At 42.3% G+C, this 21,227-nt stretch overlaps 1 protein-coding gene across 1 annotated transcript in view; it reads right to left on the bottom strand.

Annotated features, from left to right (window-relative positions):
- tgfbr3 (transforming growth factor, beta receptor III) overlaps nucleotides 1–21,227 on the bottom strand; it is a 78,981-nt gene that overhangs the window by 36,061 nt on the left and 21,693 nt on the right. The window contains exon 3 of the mRNA XM_080032869.1: nucleotides 9,464–9,645. Within this exon, the coding sequence (XP_079888995.1) occupies nucleotides 9,464–9,645 (182 nt within the window). The remainder of the gene's footprint in view (nucleotides 1–9,463; nucleotides 9,646–21,227) is intronic.

Consider the following 21,227-nt stretch of genomic DNA (forward strand, 5'->3'; position numbering starts at 1 on the left):
AAAATATCTAATGACACTTACTTAATGTAAGACACAATCACCTTACAAGCAGTGAGATATAGGGACTCGAAAGTTCAATGCTCTTCCTATAACGAATGCTCAATATGAGTATTCCCATCACTTCAACATATATCTCATTTATAAATGCTAAACATATCACTTATAATCTTATTTCAGGTAGGTGATAATCTTACATTTTGAACAGTGCCACTGATGTATTACTTGCAATAACTTAAATTAACTTAGTTATGGGGGGGATACTGCTTTTGAGCATCGCAGGCCTATTATGAAACATAACAACTCTAAATGCTAGTCAAATATACCTCAGGATGAGTTTTTAATCATGACAAGTGAAATACACCTTGCATTGTTTTTTCAAGAGTAAGTTTAGGAGTAAGTAAAGAGTGAATAACAGCCAAGCTGTATCAGTTCTGACCAGTAGCTGGGTTGCACAATGTAAGTGATGCTCGGGGCAGCTGGTGTGCCTCTCTGCCCACAGAGTTACCGTCACAAGGTTTTGGTAAGACCAGGCCATCATCATAGCAACAGAGCTTGTCACACAGCCAGGGTGTGGAGAGAAGAGCAGCAGATACAGTAGGCATCAAAGGGGGAGGGCCCTGTAATGTTGTTCACAAGGAGGATCAGGTGGCGCTGAGATGTCCCTGGTGCCACTATATACCTCCATTGGACACAACAGACCACACTTGATAGATTATCAGGAGACATGGGCAAGAGGGGGATTTTGGGGGGGAGTCCAGTGTCTATAACGGTTATGGGGCGCATTTGCCAGCAGACACGGATGGAGACCCTATCGCGTTACTGAAACTACACCGCACACAAGGGACGACAGCTGTAGTCAAGGCCCGTCACAGAGCATACCATTAGTGGTAGCGGTAGCATGTGTAAACAATGGAAATGTTCAAAACAAAAACAGCTTCATCTTTAAAGGCAAGACACCGTAAGTGAAATGGGTATTTAAACTTATAGAAACTTTGCCAGTTGATTAACAACATTAAAACAATATTTTATGTATTAACATTTTATTCAGAAAAGTTTGAATACTTATGCAAAATTGGCCATATCTAACAAAATGATGCGTATCTTTGCAGCTATTCAGAGAAAAAAAAATCTATGTGTTCAATAAAGCCAGAGCTAAAATCCCTATTTTATTTTAACAACATATTTTTGTCCAACAGATTTTGGACGCAACCCATTTTCATTTTATTAATCATAAAATATAGGTACAGCCTAGGTCTTTAAAAGGTATTTTGGCATATATTTTTAGATCAAAATGTATTATAAATCAGAAAATTAATAACATATGAACACATCATTCTGTATTTAACTTTCAGAACAGTTCTAAGAATGAGTAGAAAGAATTTTGCAGAGTTTTGTTGATGTAAGTGAAGTTGAGATTTTTGGGACAACTTGAACAGGCAAGGTGTACTAAAATAAACACCTAAATCTACAGTTTGGACGTTTTATTTATACTAGTATGGTAGAAGACGTGTTTTGGAAGCACAATCTAAAATTGACCAGTGTTTGAAAAAACAATGTTTTCGCCTACAGTGTCTCGCCTTGACTTCTGAATGCCAACTGAAGCAAAAACCCAAATGGTAAATCATCCCCAAGCCTTTATTGTTTAACAAAAGCCACAGTTAGATTTAGAACCTACCGCTGCTTGCGTTATGTTATTGTATTTTCTTCTTTTGTTTGTTTGTGCCGTCTTGAGCGTGTGGTTGCAATTCCGTGACCTTTCAAGCCAAATAAATCTAAGTGTCAAAGCATTAACATTGTAATGTGATACTCTCATAGACAAACACTGACACCCTGCAGCCACAGGTCTGTATCAGTGCAGCTCAGTGTGTCCCTGCACTTTCCTTTATTGACAGAGTGGATTAAGAGGCCGATAATCCCTGTTGATTCAGAGAAAACCCAAAACATCCTTTAATTAGCCGGAAAGTGAAGGACTAATCTGGAAACACACTCTCCCTCCCAGGAAATAATAATCAAGGACAAAATCAGTGACACGGAACAGAAACATACTGAACAGTCAACTCAAAAAACAACGACCGCAGCTTGTATGTTTTAGGAATCACTATCGGCATAGGTTAAAGCTGCAGTGCGTAACTTTTGTTGACCCCCATTTGGAATTCCAGTTTGTAAACGCTGCCATACTGAGAAATACAATAGAGTTTTGTTGAGCTGATAGGCTTAATCAACTTTGTGTCAACTCATTTGGCTAATGCTTGAATGTAAGCGACATTCATTCATATGAAAAACTCACACACTAAAGCTTTAAAATGGAACCATGCCCAAGGGTATAGCAACCGTTGGAACCTTTAACATTACCAAAAAAGTTGAAAACAAAGAGGGGTTGACAAAGAACCTTATAAAGTCACAGCTCCAAGAGGAGGAAAGCACACTGTCTGGGGCCGATCATGCTGTGTTATCTGATGTGTATGTAGGCTATGGCTATGTGCGTGTGTCTTGTCTGTCTGGATCTGGGTTCTTTCTGGATCAGTGAGGGTGTACAGAGGGAAGGGGAGCCGGGGCAAGGGAGCTAAGCGATGGAGCGGAGGCGGACCAAAACCTGTTGACCGCTCTTATCAGTGCCACCCACATATTTGAGTACCGATGGGGAAGTTACCTGGAGCCTTTCTCCCTGAACTGTGATGCTAATCAGTCTGCACTGCACTCAACTGCAAGAAGCCTGAAAGGACGGCAAAGTGAGACGGGACCTCTGGATAGCAATCTGCAGTGATATGGCAGAATGGCAGGCGGACATGCTGAAGAAAATAACACAAAATCGTGGCAAGGGGGGGAGGGGGCACGGAAGACCAAGACTCCACTCTAATGGAATTTGATTTGAACTAAAATAAACATTATCAAGAAAATAAATGAACAACATTTTGTTTTGTTGTTTCAACATACTGTACATAGACTATGCATGCCTCTGGAGTCAACCAATTAGTAGAAGCCTAGACCTACTCTATTGTAGTTGACAGGACATAGCTACTGGCAATGCAAGCTCTTCAACTTTCTTCAACTTCTGCCATGAGAAACACCCACCCTGAGGCTTGAAGCTAACATTCCACCAAAATATTTTTTTAAAGATGCACACTTCCTATAGTACCATTCTTGTTTAGGGTATATTTAACTTTATATTTCACATAGAGTGAGGAAGTCAAATTCCTCAGCATTAGTGGATGTAGGCTAGTGAGTCCTTCCTCTAGGCTGCTATTAAATATGAGAGAAAAAAATATCTCCTTCTGAGAAAAAGTCTGCATAACATTTGTAAACAAGGTTAGGCCATACGAAAGCCCCCAAAAGCAGGTTGAAATGAAACATATGGCTGGCTTTGTGTGTGCAGTTTGTCTTGTGTGTGTGCATACAAGCTCAACTCATATCTGACAAAGCTGTCTGTGCCTGGTGAGAGCCCCTCCAGCTAGAGTCACTCACACAGTCAAAAAGATATCTGCGAATTCCAGCTGATAGAACAATCATCTGCTCTGCCTCACCCTGATGCCGAGTAAGTGGCTGTTTGATGTTTGCCTTTGCTGAGCTGATTACAGAAAGATGGCCCGATTGGAGATAGCCTATACCGCTTTGTTGATTTTTCACCCTATCATCTGACTGTAGCCTATATGCCCAGACAGGTCTCTCTCTTTTTTTTCCATCCAGTTGCTTATTTCTTGCCCTTCATATCACTGCAACTGGGGAACATATAGGTGTCCATCATAGTGCCAAGCTCTGCTATGCATGTTAGAAGGCGGTTGCAAAAGGCCACTTCAGCGTATGACAGGGGGGGTGTGGAACATATGGAAACACGTTCAAACTTGATACCTATACACTGTTGATCCAGAGCAGGGGGAGAACAGAAAAAGAACACTTCGGGATGAGGTCATTGTTTTGGTAGAGCTTTAAGTGGCAAAACACCAACACCTCCAGGGGTCAATAGTCAACCCACCAAAATATATTCGGCCTGAAAATCCCTAAAGTGGTTTCAAAGCTTGGATGAAATTGGAAGCAGTGAGTCTGGTCTGTAACTCTCATTTGTTCTCCTAATGCTCTAAGGACGATTAGATCTTTTCTTTCTAACAATCTAATTGAATTTTGTGAAAATGTGAATAATATTATGCCGTTATTTTAAATCCCTACCTGCGGACACAGAGCCCCAATCTGGCACGACAGGCTTTACTATGACTGTGTCGGCCCAAAACAGTCACTTCACTTTATGAGTCCTATTCCAGGATATTGCCTCTCAGGCCTGGACTGTCTTTGCTTTAGAGGCCCACATGAGGATAACAGAAAAAGAAAAAAGGGGGCTTCTGTTACTTTGATCAGGAACACTGGAACTAAAGAAATCATAGCTCTTCATTTCAGACAAATGTGAATAACAATTTAGAAGTCCTAAAAGATTTGGTCCAGGCCAGCCAGTCGCACTACTAGTCATTGTATGAAAAAAGACGGTTAGGAATCTATAAAACAAACAGCCCTCTGTCTAAAAGAAATGTTGAGTAAAAATCCAGACATATCATAAAACTAAATAGGTAGTTTGAAATACGCAAACTAGCTAAGTAATGTCAGCCCCTAAAAATCTCTCTCATTGTGGTCTGGCAATGCTCAGCGGGCATTGTCTGTGGTGCTGGTTGGTGGTTGTCATTTCGGGAACGAAAAAATGAAATTTGCTGAAAATTCTTTTTTTTTTCGACCGAATTGGACCAAAGCACCACTGACTAGGATGCCATTGCAACTTGTTAAATATAATCATTGACGAGAAAAAAAAACTCTCTGCTTGAATCATGGAAAATCCTCTGAACTAACTCAACAAACTTTCTTACAAGAGTTTAGGGCTAAAATGCTCACAAAGACAATGCTTACATGCAGATCGGGTAAGGAAGGATCCTCTTTCACATGGTGACCATCTTAACCTATGGCAAGTTAGAATGCTGAGCTTCATTCTTACGGCAATGAACTTATTTTTAGTCATGCACAGCCTGCTCTACTTTCTTCCCCTGCAGATTTGAACACATGGCTTGTACATCACTGGAGTACTATCCAAAATATTATTGTGGATATTTCTAGCTCTGGGCTGCTTGAATGAGTGATTAGCATATTTTCTTCCCCGGGTGTGTTATTCTGTGCTGACTGGCAGCGCTTTAAATGTGAGCGTATCCCAGACCAAAGCACTATGCACAGTCACTACAGAGGTGTTCTGTTGCACTTAATAACTCAGCTTTGGTGTGGAGATTGGCCAGGAGCCAACGTGTGTATTATGAGTCAAGTCCAGCTGTGCATTTCTTTCTCTGGATAACAGTTCATAGCCCTTAGTTAATGCCCGTACATACGGAATGGGTTCACTGGTGCAGACAGGAAACAATTCATTTCTCTCACATATTTACCCCAAAATATGGACAAACTGCGAGCCGCGACTTTTAACACATGGATGTAAAGGAGACGTGAAGCAGGCCTCACACATAGCAAGCTGCAGGATGTGAATATGTGTGTGTGTGTGTGTGTGTGTGTGTGTGTGTGTGTGTGTGTGTGTGTGTGTATAAAACAGTGTAAATCTGACCATGATGTGTGATCCCCTTGGTCCACGTTAGTCCATACGCTTCATGTGCAGCAGCTTGATTTATGCCCGTATACCCGCTCATGTCTTGGCTTTGCAGACCCCTTAAGGTGCATTGGGGCACATCATGTTTCCCAAGCCCTTCCCAATTACACTGTTGATCGTTCCAAACGTCCAAATACAATCGGTTCTGTGCGCCCAGACACCTCTCCCCCCCCCCCCCCCCCCCCATCAGCAGAGGTGAGGCGGAGAACTCAGGAGAACAGATCTACATAATCACGGAGAGACCATCTCTCTATACCTCTCTGCTGCTTACATTGACAATTAGCAAAGGATACACATTCCAAAGCAAACAAGGGGAAAAGACCCATAACTGAGTGAAATCTTTTGCAAGATTCTAAATCTGACTAACTAAACAACTTTTTAGTTTTCTTAATTAAAGGAATATACCCCTTTTTCTTTCTAACTGGGATATACAGTAGTTGAAAAGATCCATCCCACTCTTGTTGTGTCTACAAATCTACCTTACCCCCGTAAAACCGCAGCCTGTCGTTTTGACACATTTATTCCTATGGGGATTACATTTACCGAAGGTGCTGTTACCTTTGGACAGGGCAAGTGTAGCTGTTTCCTCCCGTTTGGAGTCTCGTGTGCTAAGCAGAACTGAGGAGCTACAAATCTTCTTGCAGACAAATCCAGCTCTGTATTTCCCTGCAAGAGCACTAGTCACTGGCACAAATTGAGCATATACAGATGGGATGAGTAGAAATGAATTATACTGCAAGAGCGCTTTGAGGGCTTTTTTTTTTTTTTTACCTCATGGATATGGAAGCCACTATGTAGCTGAAACCAAACCGACTACGGGAGCTTTTCAGCTTTCAAGTCTAAATGTCTTGCCGTCTGATATTCCAAAAATGTCATTTCTGTGGATTCCTTCTAGACAAGAGGCTGTGGAGTTTCATCATTTGGAAAAGACAGCTGGTTTCTAAGAGGTTGAAGACCCTTTCCACTAGAGGAGATCATTCTCATTAATTCCAACGTAACTTTCCTTACCTTTAATTTGCTTGATTAAAAAAAAGGGAAAGGATTTTTATGCTTTTAGTCTTAATTTGATCAAGGTTGATCAATGTGGCCCTTTTTCACAGCATATATCTTTCTCAGAGCGTCCTTTGCCCCAATAATGCCCTTCGTTTTCAGGGGCTGTATTTCCTTTTTCTATTCCACCGGATCATTATCACCTCCTGCTGTCATGATAGATCAAGGACAGATTGTGGCAAACTGAAGAACAGTTTTACACACTGTACTGGCCTCCAAACTCAGCCTTGTTGAAGGCTAAAAGCATTAAAGGAAGAGGCTGCTTGTGTTCAGAACAGGCCAATCTGTGCCCACACACAACCAAGGTGGAAATGCAATCAAGGACCAGAGTGGGAGTGGACACAGTATCCAAATGTCCTTTAGGGGATCTTATCTTATCACAGGCACAATGAGTTTTCTGCAGGGCCACTTAATCTCAACTAGAGCCGGTGTGACATTCATCTTTTGCTTTAGCCAAGGCTGTGGGTGCAGGGAACAGGCAGCTGGATTTCAGCCTCCTCCACCAAAGTCCTCACTGGACCATGGAGGTGATGGCTTACCAACAGCTGGAGACAATGACGTGAAGAGATGGATTTCACAGACCTTTCAAAACAAAAGCTTACTGTTGGCCATAACAGTTATGCTGTGTGAGCGGGCCTTTTGGAGAGCTAATTATTTCAAAGTTAAAAAAAATAACAATGTTAGAAAATGGTGTCCTATTTTTCAAATAGCCGGGTCCAGGTGTGTTTAATTTCACTTTAGGACTATTCCCTCTGCTTAAAAGCATAAATAAACTACTGACAAGTTTAGCATAAGGTGTAAAAAATAAAGTTTTACTACCAGACGTAATGTAAATCTATCCATGAATCATTGTTTGGGCCGTCACTTCTTGCAGTAGGGGCTATCAAAAAAATGTAAATAAAAAAAAAGACATCTCAAATTTAACCGAAAAAAATGAAAAATCTTTCCCAATTGTTTGTTCACACAGTAATGTATCATTTGTAGTTCAGCTTCAGAACATACACAGCCTCTAAAACCGGAGAGTCGTCGCGCTGACACAGCATAACACACACACATTTCTTGGTATTTGGCCTTAGCAACACCTAAGCCTACATCGGCAGCAAAATTGCGATGGCAAGTCCACACATGCTCCTTCTCACACCGCGCTGTGACTGAGGGGAGATGGGACGATCTCCCAGCCAGACTCAGCGTTTCTGAAAAAGGCCCTGGGCCCCCGTGATTCATCTGAAAACTATGGCTGACTTTGAGGAGACGTGCTGTAGACAGGGAGTGGTTTGGATACCGACGTCAACTTTAGAAACACTATCCTGGAGATGTGCTGACAGTTTGAATGAGTGAACTAAAGAGAGGTGCTCAAAACAAATAAGTGGTTGGCTTTTCAAATGAGGAACTACTCACTGTCTTGTTTTGACCCCTCTCTAGAAGGTCCATTTATTTGACTGTACCTAGTGAGGCTAATATACAGTATAGCTTATTAGCTGTGCTGCACCATTCACCTCGATGTAAGCCTTTTCTGTTAAAGTATGAACTGCTCCACAATAGAGGTGTAGGAGGTTTAGAGACAGGAGTCAACGGTACAAATGTTCATGTTACGGTAATCAGTGCAAACTAAATGTCCAGTTCCTGACTAAGCTATTGAGCTCGCAGTTGAACAGTCATCAAGCTTGCTAGTTCACAGAGCTTTTTGCCCTGCTGTCACATTTGTGTATTGCCACAGTGTGGTATTAACTTCCATGGTGCTGACACTGAAGACCTCTTGCTGTGTGCAAGTCAGTATGAATGAAACTTCTCCTCTGCGGACAATTTCGTGGACGCCCGCGGACATGCAATGCAGAAAGTGTTCAGGCCTTAAGTGGAAGGCAGCTCAACTCTCACTGGCCTTCAATGGTAGTGGTGAAAAAAACTAGTGCAGAACTCCCAGCCTATACATTGTTATTATGGCTGTCAAGCGATTAAAAAAATTAATCTAATTAATTACAGGCTCTGTGATTAATTAATCTAAATTAATCGCATACTTTTATGACACTTTTATACCTGTTTATAAACAGCTGTATAGCCTGCTACAGTTTGTTTCTCTCTCTCTCTCTCTTTCTCTCTCTCGGTCTCTCGTAACTTCTGTCTCCACAACAGACAGCGCTGCACTTCCACAGATGCCTATGCCGATTCATTCACCATCGTCGTACTCATAGGCAAAAATATTGACACACACACACACACACATAGGGTGTCCGTTTACGCGGGAGACGAGACAGCTAGCAAACAAAATTGAGACACACGGAGGAAGATTGAGAGATACTGTTTTGAACCTATATTGTTGCACCCACTAAATCAATAATGCACAGACACTGCAGAGAATAAAGTAAGATGTCTTCCTACCTTCATGCTTATTTGCCCAAAGCATCCCTTAAACCGTCCATAGAGCCCTCGGCCCCGCCCTTTCCTCTGCTTCTCTCTTTACTTTTCTCCCTTTCACCCGTGCGGGCTGTGTATGCAAGCCATGATGCAAGCTACAGGTGCAGCTCGGTGCAGCTCACCGAGCTGCGCACCACTTTTGCACCGGGTCAAAGGGCACTATAGAAGTGCGATTAATCTGCGTTAATTTTTTTAATCGCGTTAATTTTTCTGTGATTAATTAATCGAAATTAACGCGTTAATTTGACAGCCCTAATTTTTATTAACAATCATTTCTTGATGTTCTGATATTAAATATGGGTTTAAAGCAAAAAATTGCTGAATGCTTCATTATGTACTTTGTTGGTTCACAGTGAAACCTTCATTTTGAAGCTGACTGACCTCAGGCGGGGGGACGTCTGGCCCCTGTGGTCCTCTCAGGTTGACTATGTGGACCTCTTGGGGCTGGCTGGTGGTGTCTCTGCTGGCACAGCCGGACAGGGCGGTGAAGCTCTTAGAGGCAGCCTGCACCGGGTGGCCCAGCCCCACCGGCAGCAGCTCACATGGGCTACGGGACAATGGCCCTGTGGGGAGCAAAAACATATTGTACTGTAAGGATGAAAACGCTCAAAGCAGCAAAGTAAGGATTCAATCAATGTGTCATATGTAAATCATGTATTACACATTGACACCACATGGCCATAGTAATCTACTCCAGAGAAGAGCCCCAGTGGTAGCACACAACATAAAAGAGAATGCAGTTTTCAAAACACATAACTTATAAATCAGCATTTGATCTTTTTTTTTTGCGAGACCATTTACAGTAACATCTGTACATATGTGTGGTGTTCGTGATGGTGGATGGCTAGAATTTTTGAACAGCATTTTTTAACTGGTATCAATTTATACTAATGGTACAAATGGACCTTCCTAAAAATCAATGGAGGAGGAGAACCAGACGTTTCACTACACCCTGTACGGTACACTCTGTCTTGTACAACCTGTGACTAACCATTAGCTGTGGCCTTCACTGGTTGCCTTGGAGATGTGACAAGGTTCTGAATAGTGTGAGGTTAAAAAAAAGAAGAAAGAAAAAAAAAGAAACAGCCAGCACATGGTGTACACACACTAATGCTCTAGTTCACATTGTCCAACTCCCTATGTGTCATTCTGGACAAAGAAACTCACTATACGCAAGCATACATATGAAGCATACATCACAAAAAGGCTTCTAAAGAGGTCACATGTCATAGTCGGGCTTTCCCCTCTGACCTCTCGTTAGGGGAAAGCCATCATGTCATGTATTGTTTCACTTGAAAACTTTCTCCTCTGACTGACAGATCTCAGTCTACAGTGTGATATAGGAAGGAATTTTTTTGTCGCAGCAAATGTCACAAGTACAAAGTCCTTTTTGTCTTTTTCTGACTAAGCCTTTCCACCAGAACGACTGCTGAATTTATATTTAAACCGCCATTGACATCATAGAAGTGCAATGCTAAATGTGTGCCGTGTTCCTTAAACAATAAAGAACAAAGTGGATGAACAACTTAGGGCTATACAACTCAGAAATGTAATTAATAATGGGGGGGGGGGGGGGGTTGCATGGGTCAAACTGAAAGGTTAGCTTTCAACAGACAAATTCCGTTCTGGTGAAAACGGATAGGGATGGACACTTATCGTTTTATACTCTTTAGTAAATGCTCTCTTTTTAGTCACAGGCATCACATCGGCAACAACTACCGAAAAAGCAATGACTGGGCCAAGGCAATCAAGCAAAGCAGCACTCAGCAGGGTTTAAGGAAGGACACTGAATCTCCGTCTGTCTGTGCTATGCCTATGGCACAGTGCACTGCAATGAACAGCCAGTGATCTGTGTGAATGTCTGGACTCTCTTGACATCAACTCGTCTTCACTTGTGTTTACCAGGTCGCACCTTTTGCTCTTGCGCGATATGGAACTTCCTTTTCGTCAGCTACAAGCTTTCAGGTGGTTGACCACAGCCTTGATATCACCCTATACTGTAAACTTCCTCTTATGTATATGACATCCGCGTGACCTACTTCAAAACATTGCACACATACAAGAATACACCCACATAAAGCTATACGGGTGGCACGGAACACATGCACTGAGGTGAGTGAGGTACCAAACAGCTTTTCTCTATTATCGAGTCATATTTCTTATGAGAACATAAGTGGCCATGTTGTTTTTTTCTCTCGATCTCGGGGTCAGACCCTTGCATTTTACCTCCCCCCCCCGCCTTGTGCCAGCCCAGGCCTGCAAGCATGCACATGTCAGTAACACATCTCGCCAAGCACGCACAGGCTGCCAATAGCAATCAGATGGAACATTTGGAAATCATTAAAAAGTCCAAGTGGAAGACATGTTAGATAACAATGTCGAATTCTCCCCCAACGGACTCCAAAAAGAAACACAGTGCCTCAGCAGTGGGGTACAGCTAAGGGGGAAAACCTTCTCTTTTTTATTTTTTTTTAAAGGCTAAGAACACATAGCTATTGTTTTCTTCTTTTCCGTGCTGTCCAATAAGCCCGAGTTAGATCAGCACAAAGCCAGAGATCATGTATGGCACAGCCCCCCCCTCTCCTCCTTGTTGTGAGAAAAACGCAGAAGGCTTTATTGTTACCATATTTGTCTCTCCAGAGACAATTCACAAAGCCCTGACAGATGTCTCAACTCGGATTTTGCGCTGTCTCTTGAATTCACTCCAAACCCAGTGAGATTAAAAAAAATTCTAAAGGCTTATTGGGCGCATACATATATATATATTAGAATGTGCTATAGTGATAAAAGGCCATGGCCCTAATGGCAAAAACCTGTGGAGCATCAGTATTTCAACCCCCGCGGAACCCCCCCACCCCTCCCTCCCTTTTCCTCCCAATGGACCAGAGAAAGCCTATTCCCTCTCCACCCATGTCATCAAGCCTTCCCTCCCACAAACACTCTGAGGGGCACTCACACTCACTTTTTCCCCCTCACACACGGAGAATAATAACAAACAACTGCCCAGACAAACAAAGAAAGAACCTATAGCCCTTTCTGGGAGACTGCCAAAAGATTACAATACCACAAGGTTAAAGCTATCATTTTTTAAACATTGTTTAGATATGAAACAGAAAAAAGGGAGAAACGAAGTGTACAACATGGATGGAAAAGTAGGGCATGGTTTGGTGCTTTTGTTTTTCTTAAGAAGAGCCTTAAGAAAAGGTAATAGAACTCAATTAGTTTAATCCCAGTCACCATCAGGATACATTTCTACTTTTACACAGGATTTATCAAAGATCTTAATATGGTAGAGGCTGCCAACTGTTTGAGTGCAGTCATGCTCCAAAGAGAGTATTTTGAACACTCCACCAACTTTCCCTTGAAAAAGAGTCTCCGGTCTCAGTGGGATTACCTGTATGAATAAAATGAAAAACTGGAGAGCAAAGTTTTAAGAACCTGATAGGACAATGACCATGACTACCACTGAGCACCCTGTTGCCCCAACAACCCTGTAGTCCAATCATATTCCTCCTGTGCCTGTCTTGACACTTTTTTTACATTGGTACGTAGCTTTAACTGATCTGTCATTAACTGGGATGGGGGGGGGGGGCAGCAAAACATAACACTGTCATCTTATCACATTTTAAAAGCTGGAGTCAGTGATTCTGTAGAAAGCTTGCTGTCAAAATCAATTTTTGTTAAAATCAGTGAATATCTCCTCATGATCCGCTATATGCCCATACTGTGTGCGCTGACAAAAAATAACTGGCGTCCTAGGTTCTGTAAACTGGTATGTGAACAAAGGAGTCTCACCGTTAACTAGCGATATGCCAGTTTACAGAGACTATAGACTGTGTATTAACAAAGCTATTTTTTTCCGCAGCGCACACACAGTAGGGACAGGTAGTGAATTGTAAGGAGATACTTACAGATTTTTAACAAAAAGTGATTTTATCAACAATCGTTATTCAGAATAACTGACTCCTTTAAATTCATATTAAAAATGTGTTAGCAAGCAGCTGTTTATGCAGCGAGCAGATAAAGAGCAACATTAAAATGTATTTGGACTCATGTTTCTTATTGTTGTAAGTATAACAGCTTTATCTGCAATAAGGTGCTGGGTAGGTGCATACACCAGTGAGATTATAAGAGCGTTTACCCTCAAAAGCGCTGCCTGTTGTGTCTTGTATGGGAGCCATGAGACAGAATCCCAAAAGGTATTTTGTTCAATCCATCCAACACTTAAAGATCGTAGGGTGTAGTAAACAATTTAGCCTGTGGGGGCAACAAGAGGATTTATATTTCTCGTACTCGTTTTTTTGTAATCATTTAAGAATCACAAGAATTCTATTCATGCCCTTGCAGTAATTATTTACGTCATCAATGAAATCAATCACAATCAACTATGAATCACTCATACATAGCTATATGGACATACTGTACAGGCATTTTTCTTCTATTGGGATTCATAGGAAGTCTATGAACCTATAAAATGACCATGTCTGTCTGTCTGTCTGTCTGTCTGTCTTTCTCCCCCGCATCTGTCTCGGCCTCGGCCATAGAAGGAGCACAGACGGTGTCCTGTCCGGTTGCCACTAGTGCCTTTTCGCTGGCCAGGGCCAAAACGCCCACAGCGGAGGAATGAGAGACACTGTTGTTCAATCTCCCCTGAAAAACAAGTCCAGCCTTGGCCCAACTCAACCCCCCACCCCCCACACACACTCACACTGTAGACTATACCACCAAATGCCTTCTCACACCAACACACACACACACACACACACACACACACACACACACAGCAAAAAAAAAAAAATCTTGATGGCAGATAAGATACTCCAGCTGTAACAGTAATCTCTAGAAAGCTATCAGCCGCCTTCAGAGAGATGAGAGTAGCACATGTAAAATACCATGAGAGTGTGACTATGTTCTACAATGGAAAAGGCAAGACAAAAAAAAGTAGATTGTGTCCATCTCTAGACCCCTGTGTAACCAAGTACAGTAAAAAAAAAGCAGGAGGAGAGGTCTATCTACTCGACCAATTTCTATCATTTGATTCATTTTCTTAACATTCCTTGGAGGGCAGCCTAGTCCCATGCAGACAAGGCTTTAAGATGATATGCTAACATGAAGAAGACAGCCAGAGCCTGATCCGGCCTATACACAGACTCAACATCAACATCTCATCATCATTGGCCCAATACTCCCCCTCTCCCCCCCCCCCCCATCTGCCCAGCTGTGGGGTCCAGTCACATTCACAATTCATACAACCCAAACTATGATTTGAATGGTGTTTAGTTAGATGAAGAAGAAAAAAATGCATAATATTTGGCCCAAAAAGGATTTAATCATTAGATTCCAAGTTATCAAGAAAACCAGAAATCTGGCTATGGTTTCAATTGGTTCTATCTAACATGGGCGCGCCAGAGCCCCTTATATGGTACTCTGGGGAGGACGTAACCGGATGATGACAGTGACGTGCATGCGACGTCGAAGCCGTGATAGTAAACATCAAAGATGGCTGCGGATATGTTGTGCGAGTTTGAGACTGCTTTGGCCTCGACCCTTAACGATTTGGAAGACGGTACTCAAATCTTTCATTAGCAAGTAAGTGGAATGTTCTATTTTGCCGACCGACAACGGCAAACGTTTAATTTAACAGTTTAACAGCTGTTCGCTAAACGGAAGGGGCTTACGTCACCTTGTGCATCGCTCTGATTGGTTGTAGTGCTATCCAACTGCGTGCAGTGGCATTTGAAATGCACGAGTAGGAGCCGCCCCTTGAGTTGGAAATTACTATTGATCGTGACCAGACCCTCTATCGTTCAAGATATCAGGGTCTGGATTTCCAGGCTACCAATGTAGCCTATTTACGGTAAATCCTTTTTTTCTATTCTCAAAAAAATTCAAGGTTTAATTTGGAGTACCCAGAAAATGCTTTTTAGGCCGTATTGAAAACAGTCCTTGCATAGATTCATATTTAGCAATTTTTTGAAGAGTTGCATGCTGACATTTCTGGCAGTGGGTTTGTAACCAGGATCATGGGGCTTTTTTTGACAGCTGGCATAACTACAGCACACACACAAACAAAGGATCAGAAATAGATCAGACTTCATTAAGATGATAAGAGAGCCATTAAAAGATGCTTGTTGCCGGCAGTTATCCAGAGTCCTACAGATCATCTCAGGGGCCACAGTCAAACTAAAAACTCTTCCCTTACTTACAGTTACATTTTGCTTGTGTCAAGACAAAGTGAAGACTGTCTTCATTTAGTTCAAATGGATTATTAGAACTGGAAGTATATAGTACAAATGTCAGATAGGTGTCAAAACCACATGGAACCACGCTGTAAAAAATAAAAAGTGCAGTGAAAGTGAGACGATAGTGGAAGTTTACTAGGTGGAAAAACTGACAGACTTATTCAGATCATTAACTTTGATCGCCAGTGTCTGCATCTCTCTGACAGCAGGTGGGCACAGGCACAGGAAATGACATGCTCTGAGCGTGAGTTTGCCAAAACCACTTTAGCGTGAAACTACTCAAAGCCTGTACCGGTTACAGCATCATATGCCACATTTTCAAAAAATATAGCAACAACATACTGGTATCAAAATTGGGAACGGCTGCTCGGCTACAGTATAGTATCTGGTAAACAAGTAAGTGAATCAAGCCACTGCAGTAAGACACATTGACATTGTAACAAAAGGACCTGTAACCGTGGTAACCCTATTTTAGGTAAAGAACAGTTGCTCTAGGTTCGGGAGGAGCTGAGTGAATAAACCATTGACGACACATGAAACCACCAGACAAAATATGTTGTAAATATTAACTTTTACTCCCAAAGAGCGCTTTGTCATAAGAAAATAAAATAAAGTTTCCTCTCTTATATAAGACAATTTAACAGACAATATCTCACAGTGAAATACACAGATTGCTTGAAAGGTTCTAAAGTGTTCATCTGAATTTCTTATCAGTTCCAACTTCTCTGAGATGTTCCTCTGAATTGCTTATCAGTTCCAACTCCTCTGAGATGTTCCTCTGAATTGCTTATCAGTTCCAACTCCTCTGGATGAGAAGCTGCTCGATGGTTCAAGGGTAGCTCGCCATCTCCTTTGTCCAGGAGAATCCAGAATCCAATTTAATCCAACGAAAAAAACCCAGCCTGTACAAAACAAGGCTATTACTATTCTAAGTCATGAAATCACTTATGGCCATTATGAATATTCACAACTCAGTTCCAAATTCTACTGTAATTCAATAGTGATCAACTTATGAATTTTTTAGCATTTTAACCATGAATTATGATTAAACATTTCTTATCTCATTTTCAAAACATGAACTATATGATATCCATCATAAACCTCACATTTACATTTAAGCATATAGCACAAATGTTCAATTGTCCCTTCAAACATTCTACATATTAATATTAACACTAACTGTGCACAATGTCACAGCTACACTGCATGTTTTCAGCATATTGCCCGAATCAAAATACAAAAATGAATAAATCAAGCACTGTGATAAAATAATGTAACTATGACTTATTTTTACTCTTTAAATGCAACAAAGGCTGCTTTAACTACAGCATTAACACTTATTTGTACATGAATAAAGAAACCACATGCTTTATATAACACACGTGGATAACACACCAGTAATTATATTAGCCCATTAGCCATGTATCGGCAGGCAACACAGGTCTGTGCTATAAATAGCATTAGCCGTATCGGCAGGGAACACCTGTTACTATAAATAGCCATAGCCCAAGTTCTTAAAACTCACCGAAACAATGCTAGAACAGTTAACCTCCGACACACGGGCCGTCCTCCAACTCCTCAGACAGACAACACGTCAAAAGGCATACGCTCTAGCCTCGCTCTAGAGTCTGCAGTTTAACTTTTATAAATCAATTTCATCTCTGTGCATCAATATCGTCTTGTTCTGTGTTGAAGTTTTCTTTCTTCTGTCATGGAGGCGGAACTTAACTTAACCATCCAATGAGCAGTCTCTATTCCTTGTCATAACCAATCAAACGCCTCAATGCAAGACCAACATTGATTGACAAGCTATTTAAGTGAATAGGAATGATGGAAATAAAATAATAACTAAATAAGCATATATAATGATGTATTATGATGATCTTATCAACGGGGTTATGGGCATTTATTTATTTATGTTAACCCATTTTTGTCACTGGGTTACACACTCCCCCCCTTAACTGACATGAGTCCCTTCATGTCCTTCTTTCTACATAATTACTTTCAAATGTTTCAACTAAAGCTTGGTTGAATCCCTCTAGTATGGTCTGGACAAAAGAAATAAAGGGATTGCCAAGTTGGGAATAAGTGAACTTTCCAGGTGCTCTTCTTGAACGCTCGGACCTCCGAGGATGTTCACTGGCATTCTCACTATTGCCATTGTCTGTCTCAGAATCAGAACTTTGACCATTAGTTATCGCTGTCTGGAGATCATCCTCTTGAGATTCAACCTGTGAATCAGACAAACTTGTTGAATGAATACCATTCTCCATTCCTTCCTCCTGAAAATGTAATGGTTGTTCGTCATTTTCCATTGTAAGGAGCTCGGGTAGGGACTCATCCAAACGTTGCACTGATGATTCCTCTTCTTGTCCAAGTATTTTGGTACCATTTTCTGTATCGATGATGGACACATCAGGAAAGTGTGTTTCCTTTTCTGTTTGTTCGTCTGTGTCTATTTCAGCATCTGTAAGATGGTTTACTGTCTCTGCTTCAATATCACCATTTGTCTTTTCTTGTCTTTCCTCAGGTTCAACGACATCAGGTACGTTTTCCTCAGGTTCTAGTTCCACATGGTTTCTTTCCACAGGGTTGGGAATGTTTCCAGTGGAGGACAGGTCAGATAAGGTTTCAGGTAAGATTGTGTGTTCCACTTCCTGTTGGTCTTCAGAATTAGCAGGTACGTTGTCTCCGAGAGCTGTCTGTGTTTTAGGCATATCTGAGACTTCAACCAGTCTTGTCTCTATCTCAGAGATTTTCATGGGATAGAACCATGGGTTATCATCATCCTCATCCTCTGAAGATAGAGGTTGCTCATTTGGCTGGTTGCATGTCTGCCTGGTTCTTGGCCTGTGAGTTTTCTTAGGCCTCACTTCTTCTTCCTCTGTTTCAGAGAGAAAACCACAAGGTAAAAGTAGATCACGATGTAATGTGCGTGTGGGCCCATCCTGACCTTCAGGGCACACTACATAGACAGGTATATCTCCAGCTCTCCTCTGCACAATATAGACTGTTGACTCCCACCTGTCAGCAAGTTTATGCTTTTGGCGAAGGCGAAGATTTCGCACAAGAACCCTGTCTCCTGCCTCAAGTGTGGATTCTCTCACTCGCAGATCAAACCTCTTTTTGTTTTTATCAGCAACTTTCTTTGCATTTTCAGTGGCAAGCTTGTAGCTTTCTTTCAAATGAGACTTGAGGTTCTTTACGTATTGGGAATGTGAAGTGGATGAACGGTCTTTGACTGGTAACCCAAATGCAATGTCAATAGGCAATCTGGGCTGACGCCCAAACATCAGTTCGTAGGGTGAGAAACCAGTTGAATCATTTCTCGTGCAATTGTATGCATGAGCGAGTGGTTTGACATGTTCCCGCCACTTCGTCTTCTCTTTTTCTTGCAGAGTTCCCAGCATGCTTAGCAATGTGCGATTAAACCGCTCTACTGGGTTCCCTCTGGGGTGATATGGACTTGTCCTCACTTTACGGATGCCAGCCAAAGCACATAGCTCTTTGATGGTTTGCGACTCAAAGTCACGTCCCTGGTCACTATGGAGGCGTTCGGGGAACCCGTAGTGACTGAGGAACTGCTCCCACAGACATTTGGCGACTGTGTTGGCTTTTTGATCTTTTGTAGGTATAGCAACCGCATACCGCGTAAAGTGGTCAGTGATAACCAGGATATCTTTGGTATTATGGCTATCCGGTTCCAAGGACAAAAAGTCCATACAGACCAGTTCCATAGGTCTACTCGTCTTGATATTAACCAGAGGTGCAGCTTTCTCTGGCTGACTTTTCCTCTTCACACATCTCTCACAAGTCCGGATCTTTGTTTCAACATCAGATGCCATTTTAGGCCAATAGAACCTTGACCTCACTAGCTCAAGAGTGCGTTCAATACCCATGTGTCCCATTTGGTTATGAAGACTGGTAAGTACAGATGACCTCAACACTTGTGGCAGGACAAGTTGACAAACTGGTCTATTGTCGCAATGTCGTCTCCTGTACAACAAATCATCCTTCAGTTCGAGACGACTCATCTCCCTGAGCATTAGCTGAAACTCAGGCGACTCAGATTTGAGACTGGCAGGTACAGGTTCTTTGGACCGAATTAACTTCAAGACGTTACTGATGACTGGGTCTGCTTTTTGTAGTCTGGCAAGCTCATCTTTGCTATACTTGGGGACTGTTAGGAGACCTTGGAATCCCTCCTCCTCAAACTCGGCAGGTATAGCATCAGCATGCATAGCTAGGGACTCTACTAAGCTAGGAGGGTTAGAGTCTTCCTCCACACAAGCAGCAGTATGACTCTGGCAGGCTGCCTTGACTGTCTCTGGGCAGCAGAATCGACTGTTCTCAGGACTCAGATGATAGGAGGTGAACTCATGTATCCTTTGACTTTCGCCTTGGGACTGATCGTCGTTGGTTAACTCTCCATGAGGCCTCCTTGACAACCCATCTGCGTCCTGATTCTGCTTGCCTGCTCTGTATGTGATGTCGAACGTAAAAGTGGACAGGGAAGCTAACCAGCGATAGCTGGCAGCATCCATCTTGGCAGTGGTGAGTATGTACCTCAGCGGATTGTTGTCAGTTACAACCTTGAAGTAGTTACCATACAAGTAATCGTGGAATTTTTCAGTGATAGCCCACTTTAAGGCTAAAAATTCCAACTTATGCGCCGGGTATCTCGCTTCACTGCGCGATAAGCCTCTACTTGCGTAGGCGATGACACGACTCTGTCCATCCTGTTCCTGATACAATGCCGCTCCTAGTCCAGTTGTACTGGCGTCTGTGTGGACGACATATGGTACTTTAGGATCTGCAAATCCTAACACAGGAGACGATGTGAGCTTGTCGATGATGCTTTCGAAAGCCTGCTGGCAAGCAGAGGTCCATCTTTCAGCGAATGGCTCTTTCGGGTGGAAGAATTTGCCATTTGTTGAGGTTGGCTTGCTTCCTTTTCGCAGTGGGGGGTAACCAGCAGTGAGGTTGTTCAAGGGCTTCACAATCTTGGAGTAATCTTGTACGAATCTCCGATAATAACCGGAGAACCCAAGAAAGGATTTTAATTCCTTCAAAGTCTGAGGTCTCGGCCAGGTTTTGAGTGCTTTAACCTTTTCTGGGTCAGTTTCCACTCCGCTTCTTGACACAATGTGCCCTAAGTAACGGACCGATGTTTGGAAGAAACGGCACTTTTCTGGTGAAAGCTTGAGGCCGTTTTCTCTCAGTCGGTTCAGGACACTGGTCAGTCGGATTTCATGTTCTTCCAAGGATTTGGAGAAGACAATTAAGTCGTCAAGGAAAACGAGCACTTCCCGCAGATGCATATCTCCCATGCACTTTTCCATTAAGCGCTGGAACGTTGAGGGTGCATTTGTTATTCCTTGCGGCATTCGGTTCCATTCCCAAAATCCTAAAGGACAGACAAACGCTGTTTTTTGTTTGTCAGTCTCCTCCATCCCAATCTGATAGTATCCAGATTTTAGATCCATCACAGAAAACCATTGAGACCCAGTGAGTGCAGAAAACGATTCCTCCAGGTTGGGTAGGGCATATGCATCCTTGATAGTCTGGAGGTTTAGTTTTCTGTAATCCACACACAGCCTGATGTCACCATTCTTCTTTTTGACAACAACAATCGGTGACGAAAAGGGGGACTCAGACTCTCTGATGATTCCAGCATCGAGAAGGGTTTTGAGATGGCGTCGCACTGCTTCGTAATCTTGCGGGTGTATGGGACGGGGTCGCTGTTTGAAAGGCGTTTCATCCTTCAGTCTGATGTGATGTTTGACTTTCGTTGCATGACCGAAGTCGAGATCATGATGAGCAAAAACATCAGAGTAGTCATTTAGCTTATTTGTTACTCTGGTTTTCCAGTTCTCAGGAAGTGGTGAATCACCAAAGTCAAA

The sequence above is a fragment of the Ammodytes marinus genome, assembly GCF_949987685.1.
Source record: "Ammodytes marinus genome assembly, chromosome: 8".
Taxonomy (NCBI): domain Eukaryota; kingdom Metazoa; phylum Chordata; class Actinopteri; order Uranoscopiformes; family Ammodytidae; genus Ammodytes; species Ammodytes marinus.